This window comes from Pelodiscus sinensis, chromosome 22, assembly GCF_052426305.1.
Source record: "Pelodiscus sinensis isolate ZL-2025 chromosome 22, ASM5242630v1, whole genome shotgun sequence".
Lineage (NCBI taxonomy): Eukaryota > Metazoa > Chordata > Testudines > Trionychidae > Pelodiscus > Pelodiscus sinensis.
The window spans coordinates 12,350,385-12,367,782 of record NC_143073.1 but is presented as its reverse complement, the minus strand read 5'-3'; the positions used below and the strand labels follow the sequence as shown (position 1 = coordinate 12,367,782).

The 17,398-nt window shown below is 52.7% G+C and overlaps 1 protein-coding gene across 1 annotated transcript; it reads left to right on the top strand.

The window, feature by feature from the left end:
* The first annotated feature begins 3,989 nt into the window (after positions 1-3,989).
* Positions 3,990-14,755, top strand: SLAMF8 (SLAM family member 8). The gene is made up of 5 exons (XM_006115245.5): positions 3,990-4,148; positions 6,878-7,204; positions 8,337-8,642; positions 9,604-9,717; positions 11,321-14,755. The coding sequence occupies exons 1-5, from the start codon at positions 3,995-3,997 to the stop codon at positions 11,377-11,379; spliced, it is 960 nt and encodes a 319-aa protein (XP_006115307.3). The 5' UTR covers positions 3,990-3,994; the 3' UTR covers positions 11,380-14,755.
* The last annotated feature ends 2,643 nt before the right edge of the window (positions 14,756-17,398 follow it).

Sequence of the window (17,398 nt, the reverse complement as noted above, 5' to 3'; positions counted from 1 at the left end):
CTTAAGGTATGTCAACTCCAGCTACATTATTTACATAGCTGGAGCTGCGTACTTTAAGCCCACCTTCCAGTCTAGTGTAGACATGGCCTCAGAAACACAGTCCCAAAGCAGCTCTAGCCATGTGACTCTCACTTGAGTCTTAATAAGCTCTGTTATTATCCACTGGTGAGAAGACAGGCCAAATGCTATCATAGAATCATAGACTCCTAGGGCTGGAAGAGACCTCAGCAAGTCATCAAGTCCAGCTCCCTGCCCAAAGCAGGACCAACCCCAAGCCAGGACTTAAAAACCTAGGGTATGTCTACACTACCCCCCTAGTTCAAACTAGGGTGGTTAATGTAGTCATACGGAGTTGCAAATGAAGTCCAGGATTTGAATTTCCCGGGCTTCATTTGCATAAAGCCGAACTACCGTTACTCCTCGTATACACTAGCGGACATTTAAAAATGGCGCCGCCCAGCTTTATGCAAATGAAGCCCGGGAAATTCAAGTCCCGGGCTTCATTTGCAACTCCATATGACTACATTAACCACCCTAGTTCGAACTAGGGGGGTAGTGTAGACATACCCCTAGGGAGGGAGATTTTACCACCTCCCTAGGTAACCCATCCTAGTGCTTCCCCACCCTCCCAGGGAAATAGTTTTTCCTAATATGCAACCTAGACCTCCTCCACTGTAACTTTAGACTATTGCTCCTTGTTCTGCCATCTGTCACTAGTGCCTCACACTAGAGCACAGCCTCTCTCCGTCCTCTTTGGAACCCCCCTTCAGGTTTCAAATCCCCCCTCACTCTTCTCTTCTGCAAGCTAAACAAGCCCAAATCCCTCAGCCTGTTCTCGTAGGTCATGTGTTCCAACCCCCTAACCATTTTGGTTGCCCTCCACTAGACCCTTTCCAATGCATCCACATCCTTTCTGTAATGGGGCCCCCAGAACTAGATGCAATACTCCAGATGTGGCTCCTTATACTTATCTAGGCCCCTTCTACCTGTCTCCATCCCCTCTCAACTCCACTAACCTTTGGCACCCCTGTGCCCTACCTAGGGAGTGCAATTTATATGAGCATGAACCCTTCAGTCAGCTCATGTCAGACACAGTCTGGCTGCCCTTGATTCACACAAGGACAACAACCCTTTAGTTTTTCTGCCCCCAATAACAAATTGATTTGTGATTCAACCTCAGCCAAAAGGGATCATTTCGGGCAAGTCATCCCATCAAGCTAGGCACCTACACGAGTGGGTGTGCCCATGCCCACAAGGTGAGCTCCTGACATCTTCTTCCCCATATTGTCTCCACAGGTGGAACCTCTTTAGTCCGGCACCCTCAGAACCTGACTGGTGCCGAACCAGCGAATTTGCTGGACCATGGGAGGTCAATATTGTCTAGCAGCATTCATAGCACTTCCACTGCTTCCTGGGGGTAAATTAGAGCTAAATAACAGCTCAGAATCCTGAGAGCCAGGACTGGAGGCTGTAAACAAACTTTATGGGACCGTGGGAAACTTGGCCACACCCACACTAAGTGGACATCCGGCTAAGTAAAATCATGCGGGACCCGGATGTTGCCAGACCAGAGAGTGCCGGACTAGAGAGGTTCAACCGGTAGCCATCAGGGGAGAGCTCATTCAAAGCCTGATTACACCCATGTTACTCCAATGTGATCGGATGTCAATCAGGAAGGGCAGCACTGAAATCCATAAGATTTGTGGAGTTGGTAAAGGTGGAGCAGGGGAAATACATGGCACCATGCAGCGCCCGCTCGCTCCAGCTGGCTTCCCGGCAGACAAGGACCCAACCTCAGTCATTCACACCTTCATCACTGGCAGCCACGTGTCAGACCTGGGCATGAACCCTCCAGCCCATAGGACCCACCGACTGGTAGAGAACGTTGCAGTGCATCCCCCCAAGACACAGCACGTCAGACCCGTCCGGTGCTCCCTACACTGACTCCCTTTAGAAATGTAAATGACTGGGGCTTGGGCAGTCAGACCTAGTGGTCATAGCCCAGGGGCAGGAACAGGCCAGGAAGGCAGGATGGAGGGGCCAGTTGGCAGAGCAAGGCTCAGCAGCCAACAAAGCTGCCAATCAGGAACTAACTAAATTTCTGAGGCTTCTTCTGGCTTAAACAGCAGCTGGACCAATCGACGTGGCTGGCTGCCCCTCTGTGTCTCTTTGGCTTGCTAGCACCTCGTGGCTACCATCAGCTGTTCAGCCCACTAGTTGCTGGCAAGCCACTGGGTGGCATCCAAAGGGTAAAAGTTGCCTAGGGGGAGCCTATGGGCCCTGCTTCAGGGCCTGTATCTCTCCACTACAAGAGACACGTTCAAGGTCTCAGCCCTGATCTTTGGGATGCTCAGAGGCCTGGGCCCAGGCATCTAAAAGACCCTGAAGCTCCAACCTGGGGGCTGTGATTGACAGCTCTGCTTCTCCAGGCCTTAGAGCCATAGGGCTAGACAGGACCACCAGGGTCATCCAGTCTAACAACCCCCTGCCCAGACACAGGGCTTGCTGGGTCTAGCTACCCCAGACAGGTGTTTCTCCAGGCTCCTTTAGAGAACCAGTGCTGAAGGGCATGGGCAGTGGGTGAACCTAGGACAAGGCGAGGCAAGCCCCTAGCTCTGCCCCTTCTGCTCCAGGCCCTGCTTGCCACGGGAGCCACGGGAGCCATGCACCTCACAGGGGCAGGCCTCCCCACCCCCATGCAAGACCCCACCCTAGGGGCAGGTTTCCAGCCCCCCGAGTGAGCCTCCCTGGCCTCAGATCACGTAGAGGGTGGGTGGCATGTGAGCACAGGGTGGTCAGGCAACACCAGTCGCACAGGCAGAGTGCCCTACCCCAGCATCCTCAGCCGCAGCATGGCGGCAGCCCGGGAGCCAAGCTAAAGCAGGGGACATTGTGGGGGCAGAGTGTGGGCAGGACCAGGCCTGGCAGGCTGGGAAGGCAATGCCTCCCCCTGCCTCATAGCCCATGCTGAAGGGGCTCCCCCAACGTCCCGCAGCAGCCTGTCCCATTGTCCGACTGTTCTTACTGTCCCCTGGGATTCTCTGCCATGGGGGAAAGCTCATCTGTGCTGGGGACAGGGCCTCCCCGGGGGTCAGTCCCAGACTGCGGAGGGAACTCCCCCCAGGAATTACGGACTCACAGCTGCCTCTCCCAGGGCCGAAAGAAACAGGACCTTTCAGAACAGCCCCTGCACTCAGCTCTCTACCAAAGCATCCCCTGCTCTGTACAGAGAGTTCCCCCTCTCGACCCAGGGTGGGGGATCTTGCTTTGGTCGGGGGCCACTAAGCCACAGAAAAATCAGTCGGGAGCCACATGCCAGTGAGAAGCAAAACCAGAAGTGAGGAGCCCCAAAAAAGGAAGAGGCTCGGGAGTTTGTCCCGCTCCCTCCTCACTCTGGCCACCCCCCCTCCATGTGCGCCTCCTTCCCTGCGTGCAGGACGAGGGGCCAGAAGCCACGTCCATCTGGGCACTTCAGGAAGCCGTGCTCCATGGCCAGCGGCCCGCACCCTGGACTGGATTAAATTGTGCCACAGACCGTAGTGGGTGAGTTGTGGGAACATGTAGACCAGAGTAGATGCCTACGTAGTGGGAACGTTCTAGGGAGGAGGATGTTAATTGTGCGACGTCCAGCCAGAAGGCACCCAGAGGTTGGGGTCGTGGAGCCGTTCCGTGCGACAGAGTTCACCACGGTGTGAGCTCTGCCGTGGTGCTCTGGTCGCATCACCAGCAATGTGAGTCCTGTACCCCTGGGCCATTGGCCTCTTCTTTGGAGACAGGATGAGCTGGTTCGTTCTCTGCCCAGGGCAGAGCGGCCTCCGTGTGGGCTGGCACCTGCCTGGCCCTATTCCACCTTCCCTTAGGGACCCTCCGTGGTGCTGGTGTTGAATGAGACCAGGGTTTCTCTCCTGCCTCTGCCCAGGGCCTGCTAATTGCTCCTGGGAACTGCAGACTGAGCACAGACTTTCACTTCTGCTTTGAGCTGCGGCTTTGAGTGATGACCAAGAAGAGGGGATTTCCTGTGGGAAAGGCAGGCAATCCCATTGCCAGACTCCAACCAGAGCTTTCATTTGCTCCCGAGAAAGGCCCCTGTGGGCTCTGGAGCAGCGAGATGGTGGTGTGGCTGGTGCTGGCTCTGCTCCTGCACAAAGGTAAGAGCTCTCCCCCCTCCTCCCTGGGCCGGTCCCACAGTCCCTGTGGGCTCAGACCTTTCACCAGCGCGTGGACAGAGAGCGGTGACAGCAGGGGTTCCACCAGCTCCGACACCAACCCAGCCACAGGGCTCTCCACTGGCGTGAGCATCACTGGAACACATCAGACCCGCGTGTGTACCAGAGAGTGAGGGGGGCGGCTCCTTTCTCCCACAGGAGCAGCCGGCCGTGTCGCAGGGCAGCTGGGTGAGTCGTGGGATCACGTAGACCAGAGTAGATGCCCACAGCTATCCATAGGCTGCTGCCAGGTTCACATGGACAGTTGTGCATTGTTTGTATTGCCCTAGTGCACCTAGCAGCCCCACCCACGGACCTGTTGTGCTGGGGGGCTGGGCCAGAACAAAAAGACGGTGTCCAGCTCTCCTGATCTAAGAAGCTGATCCACAGGGGTGGGGAACCTAAGGCCCAGGAGCTGGACGCAGCCCTCGGCTTGCCTGGATCCAGCCCCGGAGACTCAGGGCTACCCCTCAGCCCTACAGCAGGGCTAGAGCACAGAAAAGCTACTAGGCTGCCCCCCCACTCCCCCACAGGCTCTGGTGTGTGAAGGGAACGTGGGGCGTGTCCTGCTGCTTCTCAGCCAGGGGTCACATCAGTGAGGGTTGGGTTTTTTGTTGTTTCTCACGTGTGTGCGGCCCACGACTAATTTTTCTGTGGGTCAGCGGCCCCCCAACCCAGAAAAGGTTCTCCGCCCCTGAAGGAGGAGAGGTAATAGTCTCTTTTACTACCAACTTGTGTTGGTGAGCGAGACAAACTTTCTAGTTCACACAGAGCCCTGCTTCACCTCCGGGAGATGTGCTGGGAGTGTCACTGCTAAATACAAGGTGGGATAGATGGTTTAGCACAGTTGAAGGGGCTTGTTAACACCTCTCCAGCCACAAGGGGAAAAGGAAAAGCAAACCTGGGGAGACCAATAGTGGGTGACAGTGTGGGAACGAGCCACAAGTCCAGCACCGCTATTCAGGCCGCGATTACAGGTGTCTAGCAACGTTCTGAATTTAAGTTCCCAGGCGTCTCTCTTGAAGGTGGCTGTGCAGGTTTCTGCTGAGGCCGAGGGCTGAGAGGTCAGAGAGGTGGTGATGCTCTGGGAAGTACTTTCACCGCCTATCATTGTTCTGTGTGAGTTCATTCCAGAACATGGCTCTTGTCTGGTTTCCTCTCAAGGTCCCGTCCAGCCCTGTGGTTCTGTGATTTACACTGGTTGTTCCTGATGCATTGAGGGCCCCTGATTAGGTGCTCCACTTCTTAAGATAGGCATGTGTGGGACCTATGGAAGGGGGCTTTAAAGGTTTGGTAAGGGGGTTGGTCATTGCAGCAGTGAAGAAATGTCTGCAGATTTGGCCTGTATTGTTCTGGTGCTACTTTGAGTTGTTGCGTCCTGGTCGGTGGGGAACTGGCTTCTGACGATGAACTTGGTGAGATTGGGGGGTTGCTTGAAAGCCCAAGGAGGGGATTCAGGAAAGATTTCTTCCAGCATTTGATACCCATTGAGGATGGGTTGTAATTGTTTGATGATATGGGTTCCAGGATGCTGTGTGGTCAGGGGGAGGGGGTTATTTGTGTACTGAAACTGGTTCCCTTGGGGTATTTAAGAGGGCCATATTTTCTGGCGGTGTGTCCTGGTTTGGTGAAGGCAGTATGAAGTGTATGAAGACATGTATTCTGACTGGACTTGCTCTTTGGAGCCTATATTGTGGTAGCAGAGGGCTTGGCTGTAGATAACAGATTTCTTGGTGGGGTTGGAGTGGTTCCTAGATCTATGAAGGTAGGTGTGGTGATCCATGTGCATACATTTGGGGGGTTCTGTGCCTGAAGCTAATTGTGGTGGCCAGGAAGCTGTTGCTGGGGTGGCAGTGTTTTTGAAGAGAGTTTAACAACTATCCCAGTGAGATTCAGTTGTTTGGAGGCCTGGGTTTTCCTTCCTTTTTGTTGTCGTTGTTGTTGTGGGGGCAGGGGAGAAAGCTCAATTTGCAACATTTAATTTTAAAAGACCATGTCAGTTAAATATCTGACTTCAGCAAAGTCAGGCGGCATCTGGAGCAAGCAGGGAGCTGTTCCGATGGTTCCTGTGTCACCACAGCAGCATCCACACTGCTTCCAATTGCTGGAACATTCGCTCTTAGCTGCACAGAGGTGTAAAACGGGGTGTGTGCCCTTTTTAGAGTGTTTGTGGTGGAGAAAGAGCCCGGGAGGTGGTGGGACAGTGGCCTAGGAGGAGGGAGGAGTGGTCTGGCCTTGGGGTGGTTGATTAAAAACTGCTGTGTGGCGGTTCCTTTTTGCCTGAGGAAAGTCTGGTCTCGTTTTTGCCGGATGTGCCGGGTTACTGTGGGTGCCACTGCCCGCCGGGGGAAGGCCCTAGCATTTCTGTGACATGGCTGCCTCTGTCCTGGCAGCTTCGCCATCCCAGGGCATGGCAGGTGGGCCACCTGTGGGGAGAGGAAGAGGGAGCTTGGAAGGTGACACCAGAGGCGAGGGCTGTGGGGACTCTGCCTTGGCTACCACAGCCAAGCCAGGCTCCGCCAGAGAGCAGCCAAAGATGCCCAGGGGAGTGACGAGACGAAGGCTCTGGGTGTCGAGAGAGGAGAGCTGCGAGGGTGTCAAATATGCTTCTCCTGGTCCCAGCTCCTCCCATGTCCCTGACACGAAAGCATCTGCCTGTTGCCTCCTTCCAGCCCCAACCGCCGCAGCCCACGCCACCCTGCAGGTGACAGGAGTAGTAGGGAGAGCCGTGTCGCTGGGAGTGGACGTCCCCCCCGGGTTCCAAGTCAGGGAGGCCATCTGGAGGTACCTGACCCCGGCAGAAGAGCTAGTGGCCACCTACTTCCGGGGCTCCACGGAGACCCTGTATCAATCCCGTTTCTACGGGCGGAGCCGGCTCCACGGGAACCTCACCCTGGAGATCTGCCAGGTGGAACTGGGCGACAGCGGCAGCTTCTCAGCCCTGCTGGTGAACACGCGAGGACAGACGGAGAGGCGCCTGCTGCACCTGGCAGTCTACGGTATGCCGGGCTGGGCTCCTCTTCCCCCCCCACGTAAGGGCAGGAAGGCGACATGCTTGTAGCAAGGCCAGGTTCTCCATGGAGGAACGCTCCGGGCAGGCTCACCTGAGCCAGCAGGGCTGCCTGGTGCCAGCCCGTCCCTGCCGGTGGCCAGGCCCAGCAGCGGACTCTGACTGGAGTCCCAAGAGGGAGCAGGGGGTCTGAGATAAGCTGCCAGGCAGACAGGCCTGGGACAGGCCACCCACCCTACCCAGACTCCGAGGATATTTTAGGTTTAAATACAAAGCTCTGGGGGCCAATTTCTAGAGCCCTGCCCAGATCTAAAATTTGTATCCACACTTGCATCCACAGAAGTGAGCTGCAGATATCTGCACCCACATCCGCGGGTATGAAGCAGATAGCCATGGGTTTGCAGGGCTCCGGTATCCTCCTGGCCTGGCGGCAGCTTGTGATGGAAGGTCCCGGCTGCCCTTATCACTCATCGACCCCCCCCAGGTTACACGGCCAGAAGGGATCAAGTCTGCCCTCCAAGAACCAAGAAGCGTGTCACTCCCGGCATCGTGATAGGAGACGACAACCACTGCCTCTGTGGGGCAGCCAGAGCCAGCCTGCCCTAGGGAGGTGACGGCATGTCCCATCGTCCTCACTGTGGGCACCCATTTGTCCCAGAGGGCAGGAAGGGAGAGCACGGCCCTTCAGCAAAACAGGAAATGCTGTCTCGGTCACAAGGCAGCACGAAGGGAACTTGGGGGCTTCGACTTCCCTGTTGCCTTTATTTCTGTTCTGACAAAGCACCTGCAATCACCGCAGGTGCCCCTTTGGCTCTGTATGACGAGGGACCCAGTATGAAGCAGCCCCCACAGCCTGTCACAGCCTCAACCCCCCCTCAGCCCCATTGCCCTGCACACTCGCCCAGACACTTGGGGCTATTAGAGTTGAAGGTTGAAAGCCCTGCCAGAGAGCAGCACCGAACACCCAGTCAGCCTGGTCTCTGTAGGGACAGTCAGAGTGCGAATGGGTGTATGCCAGCTCTAATACTGGGTGTGCTGGGGCGACAGGCGGTCCCCTCGGGAGGGGGCTCTGAGCGTGTAGCCAGAGGAAAATTGTTGAGTGTGACCCCTCTCCTGTCCAGAAGTGGTTTCCCAGCTGACGCTGCAGGTGTTCACCTCGGAGAGCGGCCGGCATGACTCTGCGAGGGCCTGTGAGGTGTTCCTGACCTGCGTGGCGGCAAGTGGCACCAACGTAACCTACAGCTGGGGCAGGACGGACAGCGAGGCACTGAGCGTGGACAAGCACTCGCTCTTCAAGGCTGGCCAGGTCCTCTGGGCGAAGCTGGACCCCTCAGATGGGCAGGTGTCCTATACATGTACAGCCGCCAATGCCGTCAGTCAGAACTCGGCGACCATCACGCCCTGGGATCACTGCCAGAGGGAAGCAGGTAGGTCACATCTCTCCCCTCTCCCAAACCCAGCACAGTCCCAGCCGCCTGGCAACAGCCAAGGGCACAGCTGGGCTGTAGCCATAAGGCTCCAGGATCTCAGTGCCTGGGGGATGGATTTTGCAGGAGATCATTTACTTTTCACGGCAGATTTGCCCCCCGGTGAAAGGGGAGGAGGTGGAATGGGCAGGGAGCCATTGGGGCTGAGGCACATCTGGGGTGTTCCGAGTGCCCAACGCCCAGGTCAGACCCCAACCTGGGTTCAAGCTATGGAAATGGCTCTCGTTTTCCTACACGACTGCTCAGTTCGAAGGTCGGGCATTGGTGACCCTTATCACTCAGCCCCTCAGCCCCGGAGCCGATACTACACACAAAGGGAACGCCTCAGTCAGGGCCACATTCAGCTCACGTCTACACTGCTGACACTCCGGAGTCACTCTGCATTTTCCCCAGTGTAGCTGACAACCAATTTTGGCCCAGACTGTTGCAAACACAGGACGAGGTTGCTCGTGGCACCATGGGAAAAGCCCAGGCAAGGGCCAGGAAATGCCACTCATGTTAAGAATCTGCAAAAAATCCTCCCTGTGGGGGATTGCAGAGCAGAGGAACTTCAGTTTCCCTTGCGTTTCCTGCTCCTTAGCTCACTCTTGGCACAGTGGAGAGGCGGGAGGAGGGGGTGGGTGTCACTTCCCATCTCTGTGTCTGTCCTGGCAGCACAGTGGGAGTCTGCTGCATGGGGAAGGCCGAGCAGGGCTGGCTGGGAATGCAGGCTCGTGTGCAGACAGGCTGACGTGCGGGGCCCTCTGAATTTCCCTGCGACTCTCCCCCCCCTTCCCCTCCCCATGGCATCATGCTCTCTCGGCTCGTGAAGTGTGAGAGGCTTTTATGGTGCAGCAGGTGACTGGGAAGCCAGTTCCCAACACCTGTGCCTATGCGGTGACATCTTCCTCCTCCTGCCCAGGGGCTGACGATGCCAGGTACGACTACAAGAACATTCTGCTCATTGTGGTACCCCTCTCTGTCCTTCTCCTGGCCATGGCTGTCTTCGGGCTCCTTCTCTCTCGGAAGCACTCAGGTAAGAGCCCTCGGTCGCATTAATCAATGTTCCCTGCCCAGCACTGAAGAACCGGCCTTGTAAGCTAGACACACCTGCGGGAGGGGCATGCACTGCCAGGAGAATGTGGTGTGTGGGGAGGGGGGCAAGGTGCAAACTCCGAGGCAGATAGGAAGAGGGAGCAAGGTGCAGCATGTCACAGCGCTGCTCTGTCCTTGTGTCCCACACAGACACCAGCTGCTGCCACGTGCGGGAGGTTTCCAGAGGCTGTAACAAGAGCTCCATGCTCAGCCGGCATTTGCCTTCTCTGTCTTTGGAAATCTCTCCCTTAGGAAAGGAAGGTGGAATCTCGCCTCCCTCCCCTCCCCTCCTGCCCTCCAGCAGCCCTGGGTCTGTGACACAAGTGGGGAATCTGATTTTCACAGCTCCCCTCCTCCCTTCGCTGAGGTGGAATCTGAGGCCACAAGGCCAGCGTGAGGGGCCTGCTACCACCAGGCTGGATTGTGGCCTCCACGGTCTTGCCAGGTGTCCAAGCCATGGCTCCTCTTGACCTCAGGGAGCAGGGACTGGCTGCACCACAGTCCCTGTGAAAGAGCTACAGGGCGTGGCGTCCAGCGGCTTTCAAACCACAACTTGTAGCTGTGGCGGAATGGCTGCTTGGAAACATTCCGGCCGGTTCCTCATGGCAACTTGCTTTTGGCATCCAGCTACAAGGGCTGTTTGCTGCTCTCTGAGGCTGTTGGCTCCCTTGCTGCAGCCAACAGGGAGCACAGAGAGAATGCCATTGCTGTCTGACTGAATTTCCCTTGGGGAGACTCCGTCGGGGCAATTCTGAGCCCCACAAGGGCAGCTCAAACACCGGTCCTGCAGGGGTTGGATCTTTTAGCTGAGGTCTTAATGCCTGTCCAATTTGTGTAGACATTTTGTGTCCCATGGGTCTCTAGTGCTGGAGTTTCCCTCATGATCTTGGCCAAAATTCCCCTTGACTGCTGTCTCCCTTCCACTACCCCCCGCCCCAGATGTTGCTGCCTGTGACCGGCAGTGAGGCTATGTCTAGACTACATTCCTGTCGAAAGAGGAATTTAAGTGAAGCAAATCAAAAGTGTAGATGACGTGCAGCTTTAAATATCCTACGTTTCATTTGCATATTCGCGTCCGAGTGCTTTTTTGAAAAAGGGTTTTCGAAAGTGAAAGCGCAGTCTAGACAGGGTTCTTTTGAAAAAAAAAAACCATTTTTCGAAAGAACTTGTACTCCTGAAAAAAAGAGGAGTACGGGTTCTTTCGGAAAAAGGGTTTTTTTAAAAAAAAAACCTTCTAGACTGCGTTTTCACTTTCAAAAAATCCTTTTTCTCGAAAAAGCACTCAGATGTGAATATGCAAATGAAGTCTGGGATATTTAAATCCGCGCTTCATTTCCACTTTTGATTTGCTTCATTTACATTCCTTTTTCGCCAGAGGAATGTAGTTTAGACATGCCCACACGTCTGCAGCTTGCAAGGCCTTGCAAGACACGAAACGCCAAACTGCGCTTGCCCCTCAGGGAGGGTCTGAACAGTTACAAAGCAGAGAACAGAGATATTTAAGAGCCCACCAAAGGAATGACGTTTGTTTCCACCTTCCTTAGGGAAGCAAAGAATGAAATCGCTGTCGGATGTCTCGGAGCCAGATGCAGTCCCTGTCTAGGCATTGAGGCTGCCTGTCCCACAGAGCTGTGCCCACCTGGGAAAGTGGCCCTCCTTTCTCCTTGTTGCTGGAGAGGCCGAAAGTTCACTGGATTTATCTGACTCATGTTCTTTTCTTCTGGAGAACATCCCAGGGGCTGGCAGCTTCCATGGCCCTATGGACAGCCCGGAGACTGTGGGAATCCTTGTGGGTCAGGATCCCAGCATAGACTACAGAAGCTTTAACCAGCCCTCCCTCATCCTTTGCTCCATGTTTGCCTCCAAGTTCCCCACAGACCCCTCCCCCTCATTTAAAAACCATGCAGCCGTTTGTATTGAACTGTCTGTTTCTCCCTACAATTTTCATCGACATTGCGGAATAGTCCAGAATAATCCTCAGCTCAGCAGCAAGAAACCCATTTTAAGGCCTTGTTTTCACTGAAGGAAAAAAAAAAAACCCCGAAACAAAACAAAGGAGATGTCCTTACCTAAAGTTTTCTGGCTGGAAGGGACTGGTTCGAAGTGAGGCAAGGTCATTTTCACACAAGTTGACAGATTGAGTTAGACCCTAAGCCCCACCCTAGTGTTTAACTCAACCAGCTAACTCATGGTGAAGATGACAAACCTCTTTGTCTGCAGAAGAGTTTTACTTCTCATTCCGACATTCATAGACGCTAAGGTCAGAAAGGCCCGTGACCAGCTCATCCAACCTCCTGGAACACACGGCCAAGGACTGGCCTCACCCAACCTGATTCCTACTTGAACTATAACAGATTGTGTAAAAACGACCCATCGCATTAAGAGCACCTTTTATCTGTGAAGTGCACGTTGGGTACTTTGAGTATCTGGCCCTTATTTAGATATCTAACTGGAAATGGAGTTTTTATGAAAACCTGGGGTCGGATGCAGAGTCCAAGGCAATCTAGCACTTGTTCCATCTCTACTGACACTTCTTACCCATTCTCTACACTTTCAAAAGAGGGATTTACCTGAGTATAAACTATCAATTGTCTTCAGACGCATCGGAAACTGTTTGGGGAAGTTCAGGGGAAGTTCTGATGAAATCCACCATGAGAAAGTGTGCAACCAGAACCAGAAAAGGACGGCAACATTGCATGTATGCACTTACATTCACACACGAGCATGTGTGTGCACCTAAACACACACACACACACACTTACTTTCATAGCATTATTTAATAGGATTACCTCTTCAGCAACTGCAACTGAATGTGACCAAAAAGTAGTTGTGCATTATGTACGTGGCATGATTTTTAAACTAGATGAGCACATGTCAGATTTATGGAAAAGAAGTAGTACTATGTATAAAAGTCAAATGACAAAAATCTCCACTCAAACCTGTAAGCTGCGTGTTTGAAAGCATGACCAATGGTTTACAATTCTTCCAGTAATCAGTTGACGTTAAATGATGAAGGCAGTTCAGTATCTATTGATTTATCTATCAATCTATCTATCACCATACACTTCATCCCTCCATCGTTCTAAGATTGAGTCTGTATGTTTGTAAGTCCATTTGTTCAAGAACTTCTCCTAACTGCTAAGAGCTAGGGTCACCAAATTTGGAAGGCAGTATCCTCTGATCCTAACTTAAAGCAAGGTTTGGTTGTGCTGGGACTATGGGACGTGTCAAACATGGAAAGGGAGGGGGCTTCTGTTTGGAAAGTGGCCACTGGGGACAGCTGCACCGCTCAGTCTATGTCTAGACTGCAGGTTTCTTTCAGAAGAAGCTTTTCCAAAGAGATCTTCCAAAAAAACTTCTTCTGAAAGAGAGCGTCCACATAGCTAAAGCGCATCAGGAAAGCGATCTGCTTTTTTGAAAGTTAGCATCCACACTGAATTGACACTATCTCACATTTAAGCTGTGATTACTATGGAATGAGTGGCCACCAGGGCACCTGTGCTCTTTCCTCTTCTTTCGAAAGAACTCCCTCTTCCCCATCCACACACACCTTTTTCCGAAAGAGCTCTTTCAGAAAAAGGCTTCTTCCTCGTAGAAAGAGGTTTACCAATGTTGGAAAAACCCCTCCGTTCTTTTGATTTTCTTTCGAAAGAATGTGATTGCGGTGTGGACGTAATTCAAGTTTTTTCGGGAAAACGACCGTTTTTCTGAAAAAAATCTGTAGTGTAGACATAGACTAAGGGAATGGTGAGCCAGGGCTGGGACTCACCATCTTGCCTGCCGCCAGATTGGGTAAGTAGCCCCCCTGCCCCAAACTCCTCCCATCTGGCCCTTGGCTGCAGTGCTGGAAAGGGAAGAAGGAGGGGCCCTGCCAGCCAGGAGACCTAGGGGACAGATAAAACCCCTTCCAGCTGGGGGTGGGGAGAGAGAAAGCCCCTCCAGATGGGACTCCCTGTCCCAAGTCTCTCCTTCCCCCTAACCCTCACTTTCACATGCCCCCACTTCCTGCCCTGCCCTCCCCCACATCCCCAAGGCCCTGCCTTGACTCCTGCACCCCCATCACCAGCCCCCTGCCCTGAAGGGCCCAGGCAATGCCAGGTAAGTCTTCTAGTCACATATATTGTATATGTTCCCTCTACTTTGGTCAGTTCTTTGTGTTATATTCAAAGCCCCCTTCACCTGGCTGAGGAACTTTTGAGACCGTTAAATGCTGCTTTTCAATAGCCCTTGGAACACTCGAGACATTCTAAAAGACTGGGAAGAAAGCATATGTGCCAATATTTGAAAAAGCTATGCAGGGCAACCTGTGTAATTATAGACCTGTCAGCCTGACATCAGTTACAGACTTGATTGATAAAGAATTACAGGAGGAGGATGTAATTAATGCCAATCAACACAAATTTGTGGGAAATTCAACCTGTCAAAGTAACTGGGTATCTTTGTTTGATAAGATTAGATAAAGAAATAGTGTTGACATTATACACTAAGAGCTTTGGAGGGGTGTGACTTGGTACTGCATGACATTTTGATTGAAAAACTAGCGCGAAACAGAATTATCACAGCAGACATTAGATGGCTTACAAATTGTCTAGCAGGCAGGTCTCAAAATGGGATTACAAATGGGGATCATCACTGAGAAAGTGTGTGTCTAATGGGTCTTGCAGGGATCAGTTCTCAGCCCCCTGCTATTTAAAATTTTTTATCGGTGACCTACCAGAAAATGTGAAATCATCACTGATGAAGTTTGCAGATGACTCAAAGATTGGCGGAGAGGTAGACGATGAAGAGGACTGGTCATTGGAAGATAATGTAATCAATGCCAGTCAACATTGTTTATAAAAAATACCAAAAGGGAAGGTTTTAAAACATTCGTGCTGTCTGTAAACAATTGGCAAAGACAAGAGTCCATGACCAAGGTATGAAGGAGGAGGCACCATTGGACAATGACTGCCGAGTAAAGATGGAGCTACTGAAAAGCCCTGCAGTCTTTCCTTGACACTGTTTGTAATTAAGTGGCTCACAAAGGATGCGTCTACACAGCTAAGCAAATGCCATAGCTTATTTTGAGGTAATTTTGAACTGAAGCACTATTCCGACAAGTCCCTTAAGCCTCGTGGAACAACGGTCACAGGGACTCAGGAAGAGTGCGCCCGTTATTTCGAAATATTTCAAAATAACGGGCACGTTTAAAAAGATGGAATTGCTATTTCGGGATACTTCCGGTATCCCAAAATAGCTCTGCTGTCTAGATGTAGCCAAAGAGATGTGACATGGGCAAGGTTGTGGAAATCCAACACATAACTGTATGGTTGGTACAACTGATGCCTGAGACCTCAGAACCATGCAACAAGGGCCATGCATCTGAGGTAATGTGTGATGAACACAATCAGGAGGACAGCTCTTAGACTCAGCCCTTGTCCGACACCAGAACTTGATATGGAGACTCCAGATAATTCCAACAGCAGGGTGCAAAGGGCCAAATCACAACTAAGTTGCAAGTAGAAGCATTAAAGGGTAAACAAGAGGTGCTGATGGTAAAAACTGGTCACAATCCTGCAACTGGGAAGGGAATGTGGCACGCAGCCCAAACTTTGGTGGCTTAAGAGCACCAGCTAAGAAGGCCTCTTGACACTCAGGACAAAATTTTTAAACACATTAAAATAAAAGGGAAAATGTGGCCTTATCTGTGTTTCTCCATGCCGCCTATCAGCAGTTGAGGGATGTTTCTTTAAAGGCCTTGGAAATTTTGCCTTCTGTCCCAACCCAATGAGTACACCCCTTAAACAAGCACTGTGCCTTTGTGTTTGTGTAAGGGGTGTGCTGATAGGGACCTACAATGCCCTCAGGGCTCTGGGCGTAGGGCTGTGCTTTGATATAATTTGCAAGAGGCAGGGCCAAGTAGATCTGTACCGGTCAGGTCATATGACACCAAACCGCATAATGCAGGGCTGGGCAATAATTTTTGACCGGGGGCCACTTCAGAAATTTTTGAAGTGGCCCCAGCCTGCCCCAGAAGGGGCAGGGCCTCAGGTGGAAGGGGCGGGACCAGGACACTTCTGTGCTTCCCCACCCACAGACCCTGATTGGTCTAGGGGTTGGGGAGCACGCAAAGTCTTCTCCCTCCCGCCCAGAGAGGACCACTAGCTGTTCTGAACCACTAGCTGTTCTGAACAGCTGGTGGTTCCCTCTAGGTACCCTGGTGGTGGGAGAAGACTTCATGTGCTCCCCCGTGCTGTCCCCAGGTCAATCAGGGCTGGGGAGAGGGAGCACATGAAGTCTCTCACTTCCTGCCCCCGCCCTGCAAGGGAGCACCATGCTGAGTCACCTTCCAGTTGAGCTCCTGATTGGCCTGGAGGCGGGGGGAGCGCACAGAGTCCTGCAAGGAGTGTGTGATGCTTAGAAGCGGAGGCCTTTTTGCCCACCCCTGCCATAACGGGACATTCCATACAAACACACTTCCCACAGTCATTTCCAAGTAACAGTCTGTTTACAGTCTGCTCAGAGATTTATAAGAAGAAATACAAGTAAGGCACCATTTTCATTTTTATAACATGCTTTAGCCCTATTGCCTATTACCTTAGCTCATTCAAGTTTAATCAGTGGACGTTGGGAGCCCAAAATATCTTTCAGGATGTGATCCATACCTCCCTGTTGCTGAGTTTCAGCTATTTCAGTTCTTAAGCACCCACACAGTGTTCAAATAAACACCAGTAGTGGCTCTGAAGGGGAAAACAGCTGCTTTGGGTCACAAATAAATAAACACTCTATCTCTGGAGAAAGGAGTTGTCTTTAATATCGGATTATGCGGCTAAATGTGAATGATTGTCTGTCTGCATGCGTCCTCTGGGTGTGCGTGTTGTGTAACGCAATGCTGCTTAGCCTAGTGTTAATGCATGTACACATTCACCCAGAAGCAGCCAGCTCCCCCCATCCTCCTCCATCCTCCCCAGTGCCGCCCGCCCACCAGCAGGCCTGCCAATCAAGTCCTCCTCCTTCCTCCCAGAGCCTCCTACCTGCCATGGATCAGCTATTTTGGTGCATGCAGGAGGTGTAGGTGGGGCGGGGGGGGGGGGGGGGAGAGAAGAAGGGATGGGCCATCCTTAGGGGAGGGGGCAGAATTGGGCAGAGAGAGGGTCCAGAGTGATTTAGAAAAATTGGAGGATTGGGCCACAGGAAATCTGATGAGGTTCAACAAGGACAAGGGCAGAGTCCTGCACTTGGGACGAAAGAATCCCAAGCATTGTTACAAACTGGGGACCAACCAGCTAAGTAGTAGTTCTGCAGAAAAGGACCTGGGCGTTACAGTGGATGAGAAGCTGGATATGAGTAACAGTGTGCCCTTGTAGCCAAGAAGGCTAATGGCATATTAGGGAGCATTAAGAGAAGCATTGCCAGCAGATCCAGAGATGTCATTATTCCCCTTTATTTGGCTCTGGTGAGGCCACATCTGGAGTATTGTGTCCAGTTCTGGGCCCCCCACTACAAAAAGGATGTGGACGCATTGAAGGGGGTCCAGCAGAGGGCAACCAAAATGATTAGGGGGCTGGAGCATATGACTTATGAGGAGAGGCTGAGGGAGTTGGGTCGGTTTAGTCTGCAGAAGCGAAGAGTGAGGGGGGATT